The 21,730-nt window shown below is 41.2% G+C and overlaps 1 protein-coding gene across 1 annotated transcript in view; it reads left to right on the top strand.

Moving 5' to 3' along the window:
* FSTL5 (follistatin like 5) overlaps positions 1 to 21,730 on the top strand; it is a 1,290,346-nt gene that overhangs the window by 689,243 nt on the left and 579,373 nt on the right. Inside the window, 1 exon segment of the mRNA XM_029618151.1 lies at positions 21,192 to 21,388. Within this exon segment, the coding sequence (XP_029474011.1) occupies positions 21,192 to 21,388 (197 nt within the window).

Here is a 21,730-nt window from a genome sequence, read left to right as displayed (position 1 = left end):
ACGCAGCTTGCATTTGCAAGCTATTTACAATCAGGATCGAGCGGTAGGTGAGCTGCACTGTGCGTGCGGCAACTGCGGGTGCGCCGGGCACTAACGCAGCTCTTCCTACCGCTCGTTACTGGATAGACCTGTCTTTTAGATAATAGAAAGACTAGGGGGCACTCCATGAAGTTAGCATGTGGCACATTTAAAACAAATCGAAAAAAGTTCTTTTTCACTCAAAGCACAATTAAACTCTGGAATTTGTTGCCAGAGGATGTGGTTAGTGCAGTTAGTATAGCTGTGTTTAAAAAAGGATTGGATAAGTTCTTGCAGGAGACGTCTATTACCTGCTTTTAATCAAGTAGACTTAGAAAATAGCCACTGCTATACTAGCATGGGTAACATGGTATATACTTAGTTTTTGGATACTTGCCAGGTACTTTTAGCCTGGATTGGCCACTGTTGAAAACAGGATGCTAGTCTTGATGGATCCTTGGTCTGACCCAGTATGGCATGTTCTTATGTTCTTAAGCATGATTAAGTTCTGTTGCAGTTTTGGTTTTTACCATGTCTTCTGGTAATCCATTCAATTTACTACCTTCTCAGTAAAGAGATGTTTCCTCTGAGCCTTCCTTCCTCCGGGTTTATATAATTACTCCATTTCTTTGAATACATTTTCTTAAAGAAAATTTAGAGAACTCTCTTTTCAGTTTTTATTTTTCTTTGGAATTTGAATGTTATAACAAAAAAGAATCAATTGAAAGATTAATTTTCCATTGATTTTTTTTCTTTTGTTTTCAAACAGTGATTTTTCCACTGATTTGTTATTATAACATTTATATTTCGAGGGAAAAAAAAGAAATAAAAACTGAAAACAAAGGTCCCTTGGAAAATTGTACCTTCCTATACTTTATTGGACTTAAATATAGAAATAGAAAAGAATAGCATATGACAAAGTGAAAAAGCTACAACATTATCTCCCCCTCCTCCCCCCCTCACACACACATACACACTTCATCTCCCATTTTTAGTTATACAAGCACAGAAAGTGGCACTCCACAAACCTCACACCTATCTGTTAGGTCTCAGTTGAGGCATTACATATTTGTTGAATGGTTTCAGTTTCTATAGGACCATGTAAATGCAGTGCTAGGTGAGATGCAATTAAATGAGTAGTGTGTCTTGTGAGACAGAAATTAGCATATTCTATTGATAATTGTTGGAGTAACAGTGAATTCAGAGTTTTAATAATGTTATTTAGTGCTAGTAACAATGATTGTTAATAGGTCCTAACCTTGATTGTACTAGAGATATATGACACTGACAGTACTGTAGGTTCGTGCTTTCGTATGCATCCTGTGAAGAGGAATCATTGCTCCTTGCAATTTCTGGGTGTGATTGAGAATATAATTAGATGTCTTTGGAAAGGTTAGCATGCAGGTACAGGGTAAATAGAATTCCATTGTGAGTGTGTGTGAGTTGTAACAGGATGAGTGTGTATGAGAGATAAGTACTAATGAAGTTAATGTTACGAAAGGGAGTGATTTATTAACTTACACCTATAGTTACCTTAATATGAAGGACACTCTAGGCATTAAGGTCAAGGCTAAGCTGTTTTTAATAGGTGATTGCTATGAGCCACTATGGGAAAAGCAGCAATGTTTCTTAAAAATTATTTTGAAAGGGAAAAAGATAATAAAGTATTTTGGACAGTAAAAGGTGGCATATGATAGAGTATAAAAGCACAGGTTATTCTAAATATTTTAACTATTTAGAATTTTTTGTTTAACTATATTAATAGTAGATATTTTGGCAAATATCTACTGTTGTCAAAGTATATATTCAGATGCTATTTGGCTGTTTTGAAACTTTCCTTAATATAATTGGAAGGACAAACAATACATTTGGAATGCAGAGGAGGCAGAGACCACTTTTACTATCCATTATTGGGATCTGCTACCACCATTATCCATATATAATGACGCAACCCTTCCCCCTAAATATTCAGCTTTTATTCATCTTCCAGAGGCATCTACCTCCCATTTGTCTGAATATCTCTTATTCAGTGTGAGAGAAAAAAAACCCTACTTTTTTCCCTCCTGTGAAGATCATGGGGACTGCCCATGATAACTGTTTCCCTCTATATCCAATTTCATTGCAATGGAATCAGAGAAAAAGTTCAAGGAAAAAATAGCAAAAATATCCTATGTGGCAGAGATAAAATAGTATGGCTGTGGCACATTGAGGCAGTTACTTTTTGAAAGTTGGAATTGACAGACTTTACCTACTATACAAGCATCTCAACACATTATATATGTCTCTCGCCACCTCTTCATTATTCCCATTCACACCAATTTTTCACAGTTATTTTTACAAGTATACATTATTGGGAAATACTCTATATAGCTGTACTCACACTCCTGCTGTTATCTCCATCATTCAGGCACACATGTTGATATGGCTAGGGAAAACCACACAAGATATCAATGTTGGGGTAAGGCTGAGAGAGACAATAAGGATAGTCAATCAGTATGTCTGGCAAAGAAAACAGCAGGCAGCAGATGCTAAACAAGAATGGAGACACAACTATTCCTCTAACCAGGAAATTGTTTTCTTTCAATTCAAAACTAAAGGAATGCATGCGTTCCTTTACTGGTGGCATACCTTATCCTGTAGGCCACGATCATTTGGAATGGCTGGGCAGTCAGGGGAAAAGATGAGAAGTGGGGAAAAACCCAAATACAAGAGGAAGTAAGAGTTTCACTAAGAAGTATGAACAAAGAATGTCAAGGCAGGATGAACGGAAGAAAGAAGATATAAAATATAACCTAGAAAGACAAAGACAATCAAATGTATATGTCACTCAAGAAGGAGGTGTGATTGGATAATTCCAGTAAAGGACCATGAACTACACACAAATTGGTTTACAGCAAGCACAGAAAAAAAAAATCCTCTGAAAAATAAACAAGATGTAGTGGAAAAGAGAAAAGAGAAACAACCCAGAAAGAACATTGCTAACTGAAATAAGAATATATGAGATCTCATGCTGAGTCAGAACAAGGTCCATCAAGCCCCAGCATCTTGTCTCCAACAAGACAACTCCTTACTATTGGGTCTCCCCTTTTCATTGCCTATTAAACCCCTATTGTCTCCCCTTTTCATCCCCTATTAAACCCTTCAAATGCTGCAGAATGCCATGGCTAGGATTCTAACAAATACCCGCAAAGGTGACCACATCACTCCCATTCTAAAGGATCTCCATTGGTTACCCATTTCATCCCGCATAAGATACAAAACCCTTACCATCCTTCATAACTCCCTGTACAATCACAATCACTCTTGGCTCGAGGATGCGCCACACTTCCGCTCATCCAATCGTCCCACCAGAACCACCCTCGCAGGTACTCTCTATACCCCCACCCTTAAAACCGCACACCATGCTTCCACCAGAGAAAGAGCCCTTTCTATCGCCGGCCCCTCCCTCTGGAACACCCTGCCCACGGAACTATAATTAGAACCACGTCTACGCAAATTCAAAAAAGGAATTAAGACCTGGCTCTTTAAATTGGCTTACCCAGATTCGGACCAAACTTAGTCTGTGCCCTATCGTACTCCTCCGCAAGATTGTTTATTGTTTAATGTATAATTTTCCCTGCCAATTTTTAGTCCCCTGAGTCTATACCTTGCATCAATTGACGTTTGCTCTTAATATTGTTATCCCCGTCCTACTCCATTTGCATTGCCTGTCCAAACTGTTTGTATAATTTCTTGTTTGCGATGTCCTAGTTCCCTCAGAGTGTACAGTCTGTAAAGTTATACTTATTTGTATATATAGTATGGCCCTATTTTGTGCCCATAGTAAGGTTATCCCTGCCTGCACCTCTTTTCCCAGGTACTGTTCCTATTTACCTTCTACCTTTGGCTTTACTTCTCTGCTGCCGCTCGTTCTCCTCTCTTCACCTTGCTCCCCTTCCCCTCTCCCTGTTTTTTTGTACTTTCCACCTTTTTCAGTTATATTGTAAACCGGCATGATGTTCCTCACGAATGTCGGTGTAAAAAAGTAAAGAAATAAATAAATACAAAAATAAATAATTAATAAATAACAATGTTCAGTCCAGGTTGCAAGTACCATGAAACAGATCTATTTCCTATTATTCACTCCCTGGAATAGCAATGGCTTTCTTTAGTTTACCTGACCAATAATGATTTTATGGACTTTTCCTCCAGGGTCCTGTTGAAACCCCATTTAAACCCCACTATGCTATAGGGATGTGCAGAGGGACGCCATACATTGCATTCGTGATTCAGATTTGTCGGGCAGCAGATATGTTGCATTCGGCCGTACGGCACCCTGATGCGTTAATACGGTGATTTCTATTCGTTTCCCAGCTAAAATTAAAATTAACTACAACCCCCCACCCTCCTGACCCCCCAAGACGTACCAAAACTCCCTGGTGGTCCAGCAGGGAGTCCGGGAACCATCCCCTGCACTCTCCCACCCTCGGTGCCGGTTTCATCATGGAGCCGATAGCCTTTGTCACAGGGGCTACCGGTGCCATTGTTCAGTCCCTGTCACATGATCATCGGTGCCATCTTGTGTTCCTACCATGTGACAGGGGCTGACCAATGGCACCGGTAGCCCCTGTGACATTGTATGGGCAAAGACTATCGGTGCCATTTTGAGTACTGGCATCGGACGGCCGGAGTGCAGGAGGTCGCTCCGGGACCCCCGTTGGACGCCCAGGGACTTTTGGCTAGCTTGGGGGGGCCTCCTGACCCCACAAGACTTGCCAAAAGTCCAGCGGGGGTCCGGGAGCGACCTCCTGCATGCCGGCAGTCCGATGCCAGTACTCAAAATGGCGCCGATCGCCTTTGCCCTCACTATGTCACAGGTACCAATGGTCGGCCCCTGTGACATAGTGAGGGCAAAGGCGATCTGCTGCCAGTATTCAAAATGGCGCCGATCGCCTTTGCCCTCACTATGTCACAGGGGCCGACCGTCGGTACCTGTGACATAGTGAGGGCAAAAGCGATCGGTGCCATTTTGAGTACTGGCATCGGACGACCGGCATGCAGGAGGTCGCTCCCGGACCCCCGCTGGACTTTTGGCAAGTCTTGTGGTGGTCAGGAGGCCCCCCCAAGCTGGCCAAAAGTCCCTGAGGTTCCAACGGGGGTCCCAGAGTGACCTCCTGCACTCCGGCCGTCCGATGCCAGTACTCAAAATGGCGCCAATAGCCTTTGCCCATACCATGTCACAGGGGCTACTGGTGCCATTGGTCAGCCCCTGTCACATGGTAGGAGCACAAGATGGCGCCAATGGCCATGTGACAGGGGCTGACCAATGGCACCGGTAGTCCCTGTGAGAAAGGCTATCGGCGCCATGATGAAACCGGCACCGAGGGTTTGAGTGCAGGGGATGGCTCCTGGAACCCCCGCTGGATCATCAGGGAGGTTTGGTAAGTCTTGGGGGGGTTCAGGAGGGTGGAGGGTTTGTTTAAATTTTTATTTAGGTGGCCGTATAATTCGGCGAAGATTAGTGTATTCGTGGGGAATCGCGATACGTTTCGCTTCCCCACGAATACTACGAATAGTGCAATATACGTTGCGGATTGTCAATACGGCAAAAACGAATGCACACCCCTACTATGCTAGTCGCCTTGACCATCTCCTCTAGCAACAGATTCCACAGTTTTTGCACTGAGTTGTTATTTTCATGGAGTGTCTTCTTATTTTAGTACTCTTATTTTAGTACTCGATAATTTAATAAACTTCTATCATTTCTCCTTGCAGTTGTCTCTTTTCCAAATTGAAGAGACCTAACCTGCATAGCCATTCTTCATAGTGAAGCCATTCCATTTTCTTTCTCTGTCACTTTTCTAGTTCTCCTTTATTTTTTTTGAGATGGAGATTCAAAAACTACATAAAATACTGACAGTGTTGTCACACCATGGATTGGTACACTGTAATTAGGATATTTTCCATTTTATTTTCCAATCCTGTTCAGATCATTCCTAACATTCAGTTTTCTTTTTTGACCACTGTTGCACATTGAGCTGAAGATTTTAATGTATTGTCCACAAGAACTCCAAAGTCCTTTTTCTGGGTGGTGATTCCCAATAGAAAATTTAACATTATGTACCTATAGTTGGTATAATTTTTCTCTATGTATATCATTTTGCACTTTTCAACCTTTAATTTAATTTGCCATTTAGATGCCCAGTCTCCTAGTCTCACAAGGTCCTTATGTAGTTCCTCACAATCCTCTGCTGTTTTTTCTTTTATAACATATTTTTATTAATTTTTTCCAGTGGTAATACACATCAACCCCTTCCCTCTCTCAACCCCCCTACTACAAGGCAATGGGAAGGAAGCATCCAGAACCAACAGCTCTCCATAGTGAGCGGATAACCATTGAAGCATATTGGTCTTATATGTGAAGAGGCAAAGCCTTGATGAAGGCATCCCACATTTTATGGTTAAAGGAGCTCTGAGTTGGAGGCTTCAAGGACCATGTCCTAAAGTCCAAGTTTAAAAGATCAGTCATTTCTGCTAACCAAAAGTTTAAATTTGGAGTATCTGGAGATCCATTTAGCAAGTGCACACTTTTTTGCAGTAGATAAACCTTTTACAAGAAACAGTATTTCAAATTTTGAACAATCAATGTCATCATATACAAAACCCAATGTACACAGAGCTGGTTAGGCATCTGTTACAAATCAGGAGGTGGACCCATAGTCTGAGGTAGGGTTAGCGCTACCTATGAAAGAATTAACCCTCTTAGGTTCCTACCGTCGGAAGGCGAGGCCTAGTTGACTGGAAGTTACACCGGTACTTCACCACTGGAAGCCTGTAGTCCCCCCAGGAGAAGCCTGTAGGAACCCGGCCGCTTGGACTTAGGTGATTTGAAGAGGACGGAAGGTAGTCTGGATGCAGGCACCTCCTGCAGGTCGAAGAATCCAGATGGCTGGAGCCTCCAGTAGGTCATAGTCCAATCCAGTAGTCCAAGCCAGGAGAATGGTCGGAAGCCGGTCCAGTGGTGAATCCAGGAGAATGGTCAGTAACCAGTCCAGAGGTGAATCCAGGAGAATGGTCAGAAGCCAGTCCAGAGGTGAATCCAGGAGAATGGTTGGAAGCCAGTCCAGAGGTGAATCCAGGAGAATGGTTGGAAGCCAGTCCAGAGGTGAATCCAGGAGAATGGTCGGTAGCCAGTCCAGAGATGAATCCAGGATAATAGTCAGAAGCCGGTCCAAAGTCAAGCCAGGGAAACGTTCAGAAGCCAGTCCAAGAGTCAAGCCCAGAGAATCCGTCCAACGAGAGAGAAGAAACAGAACACAGAAGAACCGGAACAGGAACCAGAAATCCAACAGTGAGGGTCAGGAACATCAGAACTAAGCAGGCCTGAAGTCACAATACCAAGGCAAGGTCTGAGGAGCAGACCTTGCCTTATATACTAAAACTAGGGGAGGAGTCCTCAGGAAGAGCCATGACAACTTCCTATCGTGGAGCCTTTAAATCAGAACTTCAGCCACTTGTGCAGCTGTAAGCAGAGCCATAGGGGGAGGATTCAGCCCAGCCGAGAAGGGAGCCATGCGGCCGGGCCCAGCAGTGGCAGCAGCCACAAAGACAATGTTAAAGAGGCCTGCCTGCCTCTGCGGGATCCCCGGAGGCATCCCGATGCCTCGGGTAAGTCTTTGTCCCCAGTCACAGACCATCGTGGCTAGTGAACATGATACCTGGTCCAGGTCACGGTCCACCTTGACTGGTGGCCATAACAGTACCCCCTCCTTTATGCCTCTCCCTAGAAGGTTTGGGTTTTCCTGGGTGTTCAGAGTGAAAGTTTTTGAGAAGAGTCTTATCCAGGATGTTCTTAGCAGGTTCCCAGGAATTCTCCTCAGGCCCTAAACCCTCCAAAGCCAAGAGGTATTCCCATGTACGTCCTTGTCTTCGGACATCAAGCACTTCACGAACCTGGAATATAGGCTCATCCTCTGCTCTGGGTTGAGGGGCTTCAGGAACCTTCCAAGTAGGCCAAGTGAGGACCAACGGCTTCAGAAGGGATGTGTGGAAAGAATTATGGATCCTTAAAGTTGCCGGCAAATGAAGTTGATAAGTCACAGGACCTAGCTGTTGCAGCACTGGAAAAGGCCCAATATAACGGGGGGCTAATCGCATGGAAGGGACTCTCAGATGGATGTGCCTGGTAGGGATGTGCATTCATTTCATTCATTTAATTCGTTTCGTATTACATGCTAATTAGATGTGCGTCCGTTCCATTCATTTCGTATTACATGCTTGTATAGGAAACGAATGCCAACTCTACCTCGGACGAGGGGGTCCGCCTCTCAGAATCATAATATTGAGACTTTTAACTAGTAGCCTCAGGTCATCAGGATGCATGTCAGTGTCCTGATACTCCTGGGGAAAGACTGCTAACTTTCATGAAAATAACATAGCTTGCAATTTTTCTGGCAAGCTATGTTACATTATTTCTATGAAATTGACTAGTAATGAGCAGCTTTGCATGCATTGCCAAAGCATTTGAGTGCAAAGCAGCTCATTACCATTTTTGTATTATGGGGGGAAAATAATGCATGTAATATAAAATACCTCATGTTATCGTTAATACAATACATTTACTCCATGGTAAATGCCTAATGCAGCTTGATAAATGATCCCCTTGGAATGTAAATGCTCAGAGGACAGGGAGATTCCTTCTGTATCTGGAAGTTATTTGCCTTGAACTACCAATGAAAGGCATGAGCTAAATAAATAAATTAAATAAAAAGAAACATATAAACAGCACAGAAAAATACAGGTGCCATGCCAGCATACCAGACAGAGACAGACGTCACTTGAAAAATCACTAAGAGACACATACGTGACTCTGTGATGGACAATGATAGAGATGTGCAGATATTCAATGAGTGTATCTCATCCATTTGCCAGAGTTGATTCTCTTGACTTCGGTATCCTTTTGCCCTTTTCCACAGCTGCCTACTGGTAGACTGAATGCAGGTACCCCCTTCCAACGATGGGCCAGAAGCAGCCACTTTACAGGTCTGGGTCATTTGGAAAGGCATTCAAAAGCAAGAAGGCACTGGGAGATCCAAGATGGCATGCTAGAGGCAAGACGCACACCGACTCTCTCCTGTTACCGCTGATAATTTTACCTGGTGTGCTGCATTCTGGACGGAAGAGACGGGCCCGTGAGAGGCTGAATTTAGAAGCCTCAACTCCGGGTCCACTAAGAGGACTGATGGATGCTCATGTCTGTAGAGGGATAGAGGAGCCGTGTGAAGAGTCGCTGGAGGCTGTTCGTGAAGACGCAGGAACAACCGATAGCCTCCCTGACTCATTAATATCACTATCCCCGGCTGAAAGGATGGCACCCGACAATCCGGCACTAAGTAGGACAGCTACCCTGGTCCTCTCGGAGAGAACCCCGGATGGAGCCAGGGAGGAGTCTTCACGACACGCTGAGGGAACTCAGTCTGGAACAGAGTCCCCGGGAGTTGCCGAATTGGAAGAGAGAGAATCTCTACGAGGAGAGCTTCAATCACTGGAAGAAATTTTAGAGTGGCAAGATTCAATTTGCTACCCTCTCTCCCCATGCTCCGTTTCCCACCCTACCCTCTTTCCCTCCACTATCTCCTCCTTCACCTTACCCTCCCACCCATCCTTCCCCCTCCACCCATCCCCCTTCATGATATTAATTAGCTTGAAATAACAGAAATGTCTTCGGTGCAATATAGAAATTATACCCACTCTCAGAACCGGTATTGTTTTAGATACTATTTAGTTATTGTGTTGGTTTGTAAAGGTTTAATAGTTACATCAATATTCTAATTGTATGTTATACATTATTGGATGGTCCACAGTCTGTACAGTCTGTTATCCATCATAACTGTTATATGGAATTTATTTTATTTAATACCTATTAATAATGTCAATGTAAAGCCTGTTGCTAAGTTATTGTTAAATGTAAACCGCGGTGATGTATTTCTTTACGTACTGCGGTATATAAAAACCCTTAAATAAATAAATAAATAAATAAATAAATAAATACTGCAGAAGTTCCCGACTTGGAGAAAGAACCCAGTGCACTGTCGTTGGTAAGACCAGAACTTTTTACATTAGAATCTATCTGGTTAGCCATAGAGACGGTCAATAAAAATGTCACAGTGCAATTAAATTCTGTCTCAAGTAAAATGGTTCAAATGAATAACCAGTTTAAGAAAATGAAAGAAAAGCAAGTTGAAACCAAAAGGGAAATAAATATTATAAAGTCTGACATGGGACAAATGAAAAAACAACAGCAAGATGTGATTAAAGATAATAGCTACCTTTTGAGAAAATTAGAAAATCTAGAAAACCAGCAAAGAAGCAGAAATTAAAGGTTAATTAATTTTCCAAAAAAACTGAAGATATCACCTTCTGAAATGTGGAAGAAATATGCTTTGGAAAATTTGAAGATAGCACAAAAAATTCTACCTCCACTTGCAAAAATATATTATCTCCCTGTGAAGAAAAAAGTACCAGTTGGAAACACTGAAATGCAACAGCTGTCACCAATAAATTTAAATCTGACTGAGATACTAGAAACATCAACGGAAGAAGAACTACAAACAGCTACTTTGATATTAACGTTTCTTTTGGATTTGGATAGAGACTGGGTTTTAAAAGCTTATTTCCAAAGTCAAAGGGAACTATTTATGGGCCTTAGAGTACAGATGTTTCTGGATTTAGCAAGGGAAACACAATGTAAGAGAAAAGAGTTTCTAGATTTAAAGCCCAGAGTTTTAAAATTGGGAGCACAACTTTTTATTAAATTTCTTTGTAAATGAATTGTAAAATATAGAGATCTCACATATACGTTTTTCTTGCCTTTCCAGTTAAAACAATTTCTAGATGATAGAGATGTAGAATCTGCAGAATCTGAAGTTAAGGCTGGTGATTGAATTGCACCCTCTTAGTATGAGTAACCATTCAGTTAGTAACAAATGTCCTTCTATAGTGCTTTACCATGATATATGTTTTATTTTTTAATTAAGTCGTCTTCTGGAGTAGGATCTCCCACCCATATCGAGGGCTTATTGTTTGGTGTATTTCTGTATTATGCTATACATTTTCATTTCAATGTATTTTGTTATCATTGGAAAAGTTAATAAATAGTAAATTGAAAAAGAAAAAAGCAAGAAGGCACTCATAAGTGGACAGGATCAACAAAAAGCAAAGCAAAGTTGACTCACTCTTACTCCAGAGTACAAAAATGAACCTATCGATAGATTGTGAAAACCCCATGCTTTTCACACAAAAAAGGTAGGCAGCAAGACAATTTAAACTTAGTGGAGATGGCAGGAGTGCTCACCAGGAGTAGTCTTCCTTAGCCCGTACTGTTATGAACCCTCCTGTAGCGGGGCTACAGGAGGCGCCTTACCTCTTCCTGGAGGCCGCTCCAAGCCAGGGTCTCGCCTGCGAACTGTCCAGGATTTGCTCCAGGTCCTGGGAGGCCTCGATGTCCGTGGGGCCTGCCTGAAGCTGCTTGTGTTTGCATTGACTTCCTGGTGTGAGCCACGCCCTTTGCCTAGGAGCCAGCCTGCAGCACTTCTCCGTAGTTATAGGGCCAGCTAGGTGTGGGCTTGCCAAACTCCTCCCAGGGAGTTGCCGGTCTGCAGCCCTATAAAAGGACTTCAGCTTCAGACTGTTCTTGGCCTTGCATCATCGTACTTCCCTCTGGAGGCTCCTGCCTGCCAGAGCTTGTAAGGTCTTCTGTTCTTTGTGGAGCTCCTCATCTCATCTGCCTTCTTCCACGTCTTCATGTCTTGGTGTTCCGCCTAAGGTCCCAGTCCATGTTTGATGTCTCGTCATGATCGTCTTCCTCCACGTCCTGATGTGTCTTCCTGCCAGGATGTTCTTCCCTGTGTCTTCGTCTGGTGCTCCTGAGCCTTCTGTTCCTGTAAGCCGGTGCTCTCGGATGGTGTATGCCCGAGAATGAGGTCCCGCGGGTGGCCTGAGTAGAGCGCCCTGAGAGACAGTGCCAATGTCCATGCCTCGTGTTTTGCCTATTTTGATGTCAAGTTCCTCGTCATGCCCGTGATGCTGTCGCATCAGCCAAGTGTCTCTGTCATGGATGCTGTCGCATCAACTAAGTGTTTTGTCAGTGATGCCGTCGCAGCAACCCAGTGTCTTCATCATGGATGCCGTCGCATCAACCCAGTGTCTTTGTCAAGGATGCCGTCGCATCAACTAAGTGTTTGTCAGCGATGCCGTCGCATTGACCATAGTCCTGTCTTCGTGTCAAGGCCTCCATCTGCCCTCAACCTCAGGCCAGGCCTGCTGCTCCATGCTGCTCGCAGCAGGTCCAAAAGGGCTCAGAATGGTAGGAGGACCATTCAATTTTCAACATCCTTGGATGTTGGCCTTGGAAGCTTGCAGGCCTGGCAGAGGGTCAGCCCGTCAGCCATGCAGAGCCTCCATCAACCCTCGGCTCGGCCCTGAAGGTCTTTGCCCAGGCTGAGGCCCAAGAGCACACTAAAACACCCCTCACGTAACAAGTACTAGTTCCAAAAGCAGAAAGCTATTGACAGAGGTGTAAACTGAGCTGCTGCATGCTATTTATTTATTTATTTATTTATTTTTAATTTTTATATACCGAAGTTCTTGTAGGGACTACAAATCACTCCGGTTTACATAGAACAAAGAACTGCTCAACAGAGAGCGGAGCTTTCCATGGAACTGTAGAACATATGGAACAGTATAACTGGTAGACAATTTAACATAATGATAACTTAAAATAATAGTTTAACTGGTAATAAATAAAGAATTATATTATTTAATATAAGCAGTATAACTATTTAACGTAGAAATAAATATTAACCAAAGCCAGATATATATATGAGATAAAGTGAATTTTGAACTCAAAGATAGTTGTCCTGTTGCAGGTTCTTAAAAGTTGTACTTGGTACAGTGTCCATAATTAAAGGGATACCTAGTGATAAGGAAGTCTGAGTTCCCTCAGTTAAGTTACTATTGTTATTTATAAGCATTGCTTTTTGGACAGTTGAGTAACTGAAACATTTTATTGTGAATTAAAATATAAAAAAAATAATTAAATGACTGTTTAAACTGTACAAGTCCAAGGGTTACTGTGATTATTTTTCCTTTGTGTTTATTTATTTATTTATTTAGCAGGTTTTATATATCATCATTAAGAAAATATTCCATCACAATGGTTTACAAAATACTTAAAATTCAAAATAATAATAAAAGAATAAATAAATATATATCAATAACAGTACTTCATAAAATTCATATTAGAAATTTGAAATGTAAAAGAATACAAAAAAACAAAAATAATCAAAACACAATAGTAAGACAGTTAAAAACCGAAAGAAATATTTTATTAAATAGATCTAGCATTAAACCACACTATCTCAGTGGGATTATTTGGATCTGAAGCTGAATAAAGAATTTTCAGTTTTGTGATAATAATAAACATATGTGTGTGTGAGGAAAATTATGTTTCAAGGTGATGTAATGTAATGTGGCCAAGTGTTTTGACATTTTCCTCTTATATTGCACTGACAGCATGGGCTGAACATGCTCTGTATGGTTTCTCTGTCTTTTTTCTATAGGGGATTGATATCACTTGAATGGCTTTACATATCTGAAAAGGAATAATCAGGATCATGCATTGGGAAATGGGGCAGTTAATGCATTTCATAGCTCAGAGCTGAAATGCTTTATTATATGCTTACTTTCACTCTGGCCTCCCACACAGTCTCTTCACTAGCTTTGAATATCTAATTGTTTTATTCCGCTTCCTTACCATCCTTGAATGGGCAACACAAGCCCTAAATTTTAAAGTTGATTCTCATCATATTAAAAGAAATATATTCAGGCACATTCTATAATCCATTGTAATTTTAACTATTTTGTCTGGGTAACTTTTTAAATTACCTGGACAAAAAACAAGACTTAAAAATCCTCCCCCCCCCCCCCCCACCACCAAATCCCTGGCTAAATTTTGTCCAGGTAACTCCTTACCTGGAGAAAATGAAGCCAGGACCAAATAGGAAGCACTGTGGGTGATCCAAGGACAGGGCTATAATTTAGCTAGCAAGTGCTGATATTCAGTCTTGCCTGGCTAAATTTAATCAGGTGATTTTTTTTTTTCAGAAAAGCAGTTGCCCTAAAGTTAGCTGAGTAACTTTAACCAAATATATTCAGTGGAACACTTACCTGGCTAAGGGCCTCATTTACTAAGCATTTTTTCCTATAGACACGGAATGGGAGAGAAGCCTTAGTAAATCAGGCCCTAAATTCTGTTGAATATCAGAGTAAAGTTATCCAGGTCTACCAGCCTGCTGAATATCAGTTTCTCAGTAACATTCCATACAATAGCATGGAAATGATTTAGGGATATATTCTGAAATCCTAGTTTTCTAACATGTTACAATAGTTGATAACTCATGCCTTTATGATATAAATAAAAGCAGAGCTATGCAAGAAAAATGTGATGCATAAGTTAAATGTGAACAGTTTGCAGAATTTACAAAAGATATCAAAATATATCATTATATTAAAACAATTGGCAGTAATTCAAATGTAGATTTGCTACCATAGTTTTTAATAAATAAATGTATTGCCATAAAATTAGATTTCATGCTATGATGCAAATACATTTTGCTACATTTATTTTATTTATTTAGAAACTTTTATATACCGGTATTAGTGGGGACATCATACCGGTTCACATATTAACAAAAGATTTAGAAGTACATTTCAACAGGGGAGGCGAACTGGGCAGGGGGTTAACCTAGAGCAGTAGGGAAAATAGATTAAACAACAAGAAATCAACGTATAAAAAATGGATATTCTCCTTAAATAAGGAACCTACACATCTTGAATATTGTGTCTGTAATTTGCACCTTCACACCAAAAGATAAAATGACAAGAGGTGAATGGCACCTTATATACTAACCAATTTATGGAGCACAAGCTTTCGAGGACAAAAGTCCACTTTGTTAGATGCATGCTTGGAGGGAGTAATGTACAGTGTGTCTCCATAGATTATAAAGGACTTGGATTTTAGAGGATTTTTATCCAGAGTCCTTTAGGGATGATGTTGTATTGTTTGCATTTGAATAGAAGGAAGATATTCATCTGTGTCTGAACATAAGGTTGATGGATATCCACTTCATACTGCTGAATCCGGTGCCTTCCACATAGTGAAAATCTTCAGAGGAATAGATGTGTTAGTCTAGTGTAGCAAAAATGACACAAAGCGGGTGGTATCTTATAGACCAACCAATTTATTGAGCATAAGCATTTGAGAACAGCATCCTCTTCATCAGATAATTTCATAGCCCATGATGGCAGGAAAAAAATCTTTCAATCTACCCAGTCTTCTCAGCTATCCTATCCATACTACTAAGGATATATCCCAGCTGCCAGCCACAGAGCATGGCTGTTCTCCCTATAGAAGACAGTATTTTTTTGCCTTCCTCCCTTGTACTTCACTATGTTGAGTAGAAGAGCAAACAAGATTTCCACTTAGTTCCCTCCAGCACTTACCTTTTCCCACGTCTAACCTCAGGGCTCAGTAATAATCTACCTATAATCTGTTTTTACTTTTTTCATTTAAAAGGGCAGGGTATGTCATTCACATTTATGAAATTTTTAGTTTTCACTAATCTCATAATTTATTAAAAAAAATCATGCTGAAATGTACACTGAGTTCTCTGAAGTTTTCTCACAAAAGTAAATTAGCCTAAGATATTTGCATTTATTGTATATTTTATTTTGAAGGATGGGAAGGAGGGGGTTGGTGTATACATCAGCTGCATAATTCAGACCGCAGCAGCTGAATGTTTGAATTAAATGATGTATGCTCTCCACAGAAAGTGAATGGGCTACATTGTCTCTATTCTTGTGGCCCATAGAATAAATGCTAAAACCAGTCTCTGAGCCATCTGTGGGAAAAGCATAACTGACTGATAACTGTTAGCTATTGAATCATACTGCATCTTATTATAGAACCAAAGACATCAGCCACAGAGATCCAAAATGGATTAACCTATTATGACTGACCTCTCTTCCTCTGGCTGTAGTTGCTGGCTATTCCTTTATTAAACTTATTTATTTATTTTCCTACATTTTTACTTATTTAACAAGATTTCTATCCTGTTTCTTCAAAGTCTGAGGTGGGTTACAGTAAAAACAATCTTAAAAATCAATCACAATACAGAATGTACAAAATTCAGTGGAAATCGATATATACATAATTAGGCTCTCATGCCATTCTTCATCTCAAAAAGGAGCTATTACAAGAATATTACTCCTCAATATTGAAGGCCTTCTTAAACAAACAGGTTTTTAATAGTTTTAAAATCTTTGCCTTGTCAGTGGTTAACCTAATTTCTTCTGGATGCTTGTTGCATAACATAGGCCCAGCTACAGAGAAAGCACAATCTCTTGTCTCAACTAGATGAAGTTAGCAAGTAGCACATTTGGGACTAATAGGAGAAAATTCTTTTTCACTTGGCACACGGTGGGGCTCTGGAGATTGTTGCCAGAGGATGTGGTTAGTGCAGTTAGTGTAGCTGGGTTCAAAAAAGTTTTGGATAAGTTCTTGAAGGAGAAGTCCATTAATGGCTATTAATCAATTTTACTTAGGGAATAGCCACTGCTATTAATTGCATCAGTAGCATGGGATCTTCTTAGTGTTTGGATAATTGCCAGGTTCTTGTGGCCTGGTTTGGCCTCTGTTGGAAACAGGATGCTGGGCATGATGGACCCTTGGTCTGACCCAGCATGGCAATTTCTTATGTTCTTAAGTTTAATTGATGGGATCTCAAGTAACCCCTTATCACTCAGTGGATCTCAAGCTGTGAGATGGTTGATAAATGCATAGAATGGAACTTAACTATAGGGTCTCTGAATAGTACAGTAGCGTGTGTATAAGACAGGAAGTTTTATATTTGACTCACCAGATTAGGGGGAGTCAGTGAAGATATTGCAAGATGGGTGTGATATGAATATAGAGACTTACAGCGGAGTAAAAATATGTGCAGTAGAATTCTGAATTAATTGCAGAATCTCAGAGAATTGTTTGGTACACCAATAAAGAGAGCATTGCAATAGTTGAGAGATGGTAAAATAAGTGTTTTAAATTTTGTATGGAAAGTATCTGGATCAAGTAATGGTTTAATTCTAATTAATACTTGAAGCTTATAATAAATCATATTGCGTGGAAGGAGTACTGTCAATCATGATGCCTAGATTCTGAACAGCATTTTTTTTATTGGTATGATGTTGCTATCAAAAACTAAGGATTCCAGACTGTCCAAAGGGATCTGATGGGATAAGATCAATAGTTCTGATGTATTGAAATGGAGGGCTAGCCTATTGTATGAGAGCCAACATTTAATAGAACTGAAGCAGATGTTTAGGAAAGCAAATGTGTACTTCAATGATGATCTTAAAGGGAAGAAAAACTGTATGTCATCTGCATACATTTTATAATTACTCCTAGCATTGCCAATAACTTGCATAATGGTAACATATTTAGGTTAAATAAGGAGGCTGAGAGAGCATATCCCTGTGGAACACTGGTAGGAAATGGAAACCAATTAGAGGCGAATGGGCCTAAATGTGTTGGTTACATTCTATCGGATAAGTAGGATAGGAACCAAGACAGAGTCTTTCATACCAACATCATTGAGATGAGAGATCAATATACTGTGGTATCAGTATACTGCAGTTTTCTTCCCTACATTCATAGTGGAAGTTTGTTGGGATCATTAGTTAATTAGTAGGATTAATGCTGGGTTCTTCCTCCTCCGTGGACTTCCTTACCAGACCTGACATTTTTCAGGCATCCAAATTGCAGTACTTGGATCCTGTCCTGGTTTGTCCTGAAATTTGAGGATGTGTGAGCTGTTCACTGTCCCTTGAGAGATCTTTGGAAGTAGAAGTGAAGCTGCAAGATGGAACTGTCATACTGCATGAATTCCTGCTACTTTGCCTCTTGCAGTTTCTTCTCCAAAGGCTTTTGCTGCCAGGCTGGAAGATTGTGTGCAGGAGCTAGAATGGATGCAACTGTCTAATGTAATTGTACATTATACAACATAATGGCGCTGGCTACACCTGAAACAGGAGCCATTATGAAGTTTCTTTGGCGCTGTCTTCCAAGTACCCAGCACCATTTTTTAAGGAACTCTAAAGGAGCAGGAGCAATGTGCATTGCTTCTGCCCCTTTCTATGTGATCCTTCCCTTAAAGGAAGAGGTGTGGGGACTGGGGAGGTTACCGGCCCCAACAATAGTTGGCTCTTTGGGGGTTCTAAGGGGAGATGTTCTTGTCCAAATTCCATTTCTTTGGGGCATATTTCATTTAGTTTTCAGGAAATAGTGTGCATTATTTCTGAATAGCATATACTATAGGGGTGTGCAGCCCCAAAATTATCATTTCTTTTCATTTAATTTAGTTTTTTAATTTTCCCAATTTTATTTAATTTTTCATTTTGGTTTTTTTTTTAATGTGCACAGGGATGGCAACTTTTAAACAGGCGCACAGGTGCACATATGCGTGGGTTCGTCATATGTGCACATGTCCAGAGACATGTCCATTTTATAATATAGGTGTATATATGAAGAGCATTAAGGCGATCGGCGCCATTTTGAATACTGGCAGCTGATTGCCTTTGCCCTCACTATGTCACAGGGGCTGACCGTCGGTACCTGTGACATGTGAGGGCAAAGGTTATCGGCGCCATTTTGTACTGGCATCGGACTGCTGGCGAGCAGGAGGTCGCTCCCGGACCCCTGCTTGACTTTTGGCAAGTCTTGTGGGGATCAGGAGGCCTCCCCAAGCTGGCCAAAAGTCCCTGGGGGTCCAACAGGGGTCCCGGAGCGACCTCCTGCACTCCGGCCGTCCGATGCCAGTACTCAAAATGGTGCCGATAGCCTTTGCCCATACCATGTCACAGGGGCTACCGGTGCCATTGGTCAGCCCCTGTCACATGGTAGGAGCACAAGATGGCGCCAATGACCATGTGACAGGGGCTGACCAATGGCACCGGTAGCCCCTGTGACATAGGCTATCAGCGCCATGATGAGACCGGCACCGAGGGTGGGAGAGTGCAGGGGATGGTTCCTGGACTCCCCTCTGGACCAGCAGGGAGTTTTGGTAAGTCATGGGGGGGGGTCATGAGGGTGGGGGGTTGTAGTTAATTTTAATTTTCGCTGGGGCACGAATAGAAATCGCGGTATTAACGCATCGGGGCGCCATACGGCCGAATGCAACATATCTGCTGCTCGACGAATCCGAATCATGAACGCAACGTATGGCGTCCCTCTGCACATCCCTAATAGCAGCCACACACACACACACCCAGGCTGATGTCCACGGGCCTCACCCTATTGAGGCATAGCTTCCGCTCCTCTGTAGCAGGAGTTTTAGCATGGATTTCTGGATGCAGGTCCAAACTGTGGACTACAACCTATGGCTGCAGAGGTAGGCTCTGTGGCTGGAGCCCTAGTTCCAAGACCAGAGGCCCAGGCTCTACCGGTTATCAGAACATATTTGAGAGCTGTGCTGGAGAATGTGGGTGGAACATCTTGCCCATGCTCAAGTGGTCCTCGTGGCCACTCTTGAGCTGGTGGGCATGAGGCAATCACACTATCTTCAGCCACCTACATCTAGCACGGCGAGTCCTCCAGAGGATCCTGAGCCTTTTTATTTATGGAAATAGTGTTCTCTCTAGGTTTTCCCAACCCTTCATTTTTTTTTAAATTATTTGTACATAGTTTTAAAATTGTATTATATTTTTAATAAATCTTTACTTCAAATTTTACTTTTGTGTGTGTCATCTTAAGCATAATAAGTACCATGTGCTCCCAGATTGTAGTCCCTTTCAGGACATCTTATTGCCCTCACTCTCACACCCACACTTTAGCTCTTTCCTTTAACTTGTATCTTCTACTTATTTATCCATACAGCTACCTCAGTTTTATTCCAGGTTATTTGGCTCAGTATTCTATACCTAGATCCCCTGAATGTTCTTGCTATAATTGGCACAGCATATCAGAGCTGTAAGTCATCACTTAATTCTTACCTCTTCGAAGTGCTGGAGATGTGAGTGCAGCCCAACCACAAAAAAATGGTATAGCCTATAGAGAGAAACATCTTGTCTGTTTCACTACTGCTAACATAACACAATGGGGAGACAATGAGCTGACATTTAGTGGCCCTTTCACCAACAGGAAACCTTCGAGCAGAGAAGATATATCCTATAGATATACATATAAGATAACTTCTTAGTTATCCAGCTAAATGCTTTTGAATATGGACCTCTACTTAATCTAGCTAGAAGCAAATGAGGGTCAAGAGATTCTAGTTATGAGAGCCCCTTTTATTTTAAATTATCGTGCAAAATGAAAGGTGGTGTATGATCAAAATTTCTTTTTCTTTTTTTAACCCAGTTATATTATCTGAATTTTGAAAGATCCTGGATGAATAGATAGCTCTTTATTTATCATTTTTATAAGTAGTCTCTTTTGTAATTGATTAGAAGTTAGGCTGAGACTTGGATTGGTCATTTAGTGCATCAGGACTGGTGCTTACTTTGCTATTGTGTTATGAATGTGTTTTTTTCTTTTGTTTTGGATCTCCCCTTTATCTTGGATCTAAAATGGAAGATTTAGGGCCTCATTTTCTATAGTATCACAGGCCTGCGATACTTTAGAAGATGAGGGGCGGGGGGCGGGTCTGCACTAGCTGGCAGCGATCACACCGTCGCGGTGCGATCACTACCGGTTTCGCACCCAATAGCACCACCATAGGAGGTGTAGCTATTGGGAGCGAAATAGGCAGCGAAAAGGCACCTACCTTTTCGCTGTCCGCGGCGTCGGTGCAGAGTCGGCCCCGGTGACGCCCCCGACTCCTCCTCTTCCGGGGCCAACTCTGCCCCCATCCTGCTATCGCACGCGATAAGGGACTTTTCGCGTGCGAAAGGTCCCTTATCGCGTGCGAGCGGCTTGGAAAATGAGGCCCTTAGTTTCTTGCTGAATAATAAATATACAAATATTTGTTGTCATATTGAATGTATTTGTTCAGGATGCATTTTATTTTCTTTAAAGTAAATTTTGAAAATAAAGTCTATCACCAAATTCATTTTTAAAGATAACATAATTTTTTACATTACAGGGGATAAGTGCAAAACAACTGAATACAGCAAGATGAAGAATATGCTTCTTGATTTACAAAACCAGAAATATATCAGAACAGATACTGAAAAAAACAATGAAGATAAAATGACTCTGAAAAAGTTGCTGGTGGATCGGATGTTTAAATATTTTGATTCTGACTATAATGGACTAGTGGACAGTAATGAGCTCTCCCAGGTAGGGCTATTGGCTTTTATCTTCTTTAAAATAGTTTTAGTGTAGCAGAGGAACCTCAGTGAGAGGATAAAATATCTCATTAATTTTGGTTGTTGAACAAAACTATACCTGAAGTAGAGATAGTGATAAACAGTTTCTTCAAACATTGAAGTAACACTATGTAACGTGTCCAGCTGCAGTGTTTTATTATTATTATTATTATTATTATTATTATTATTATTATTAATTGCATGCAGGATATCAAGCAGTTTGTCAACTATGCTAGGTGTATTTCAGAGTGAAAGAAAGCAATTTTATTAATTTATTTCCTGTTATGTTTGCAGGGGCTTATTTGAATTTTGA

Source organism: Rhinatrema bivittatum, chromosome 1 (genome assembly GCF_901001135.1).
Source record: "Rhinatrema bivittatum chromosome 1, aRhiBiv1.1, whole genome shotgun sequence".
In the NCBI taxonomy this organism is placed as follows: Eukaryota; Metazoa; Chordata; class Amphibia; order Gymnophiona; family Rhinatrematidae; genus Rhinatrema; species Rhinatrema bivittatum.
This window is presented reverse-complemented; position numbering and strand designations above follow the sequence as displayed.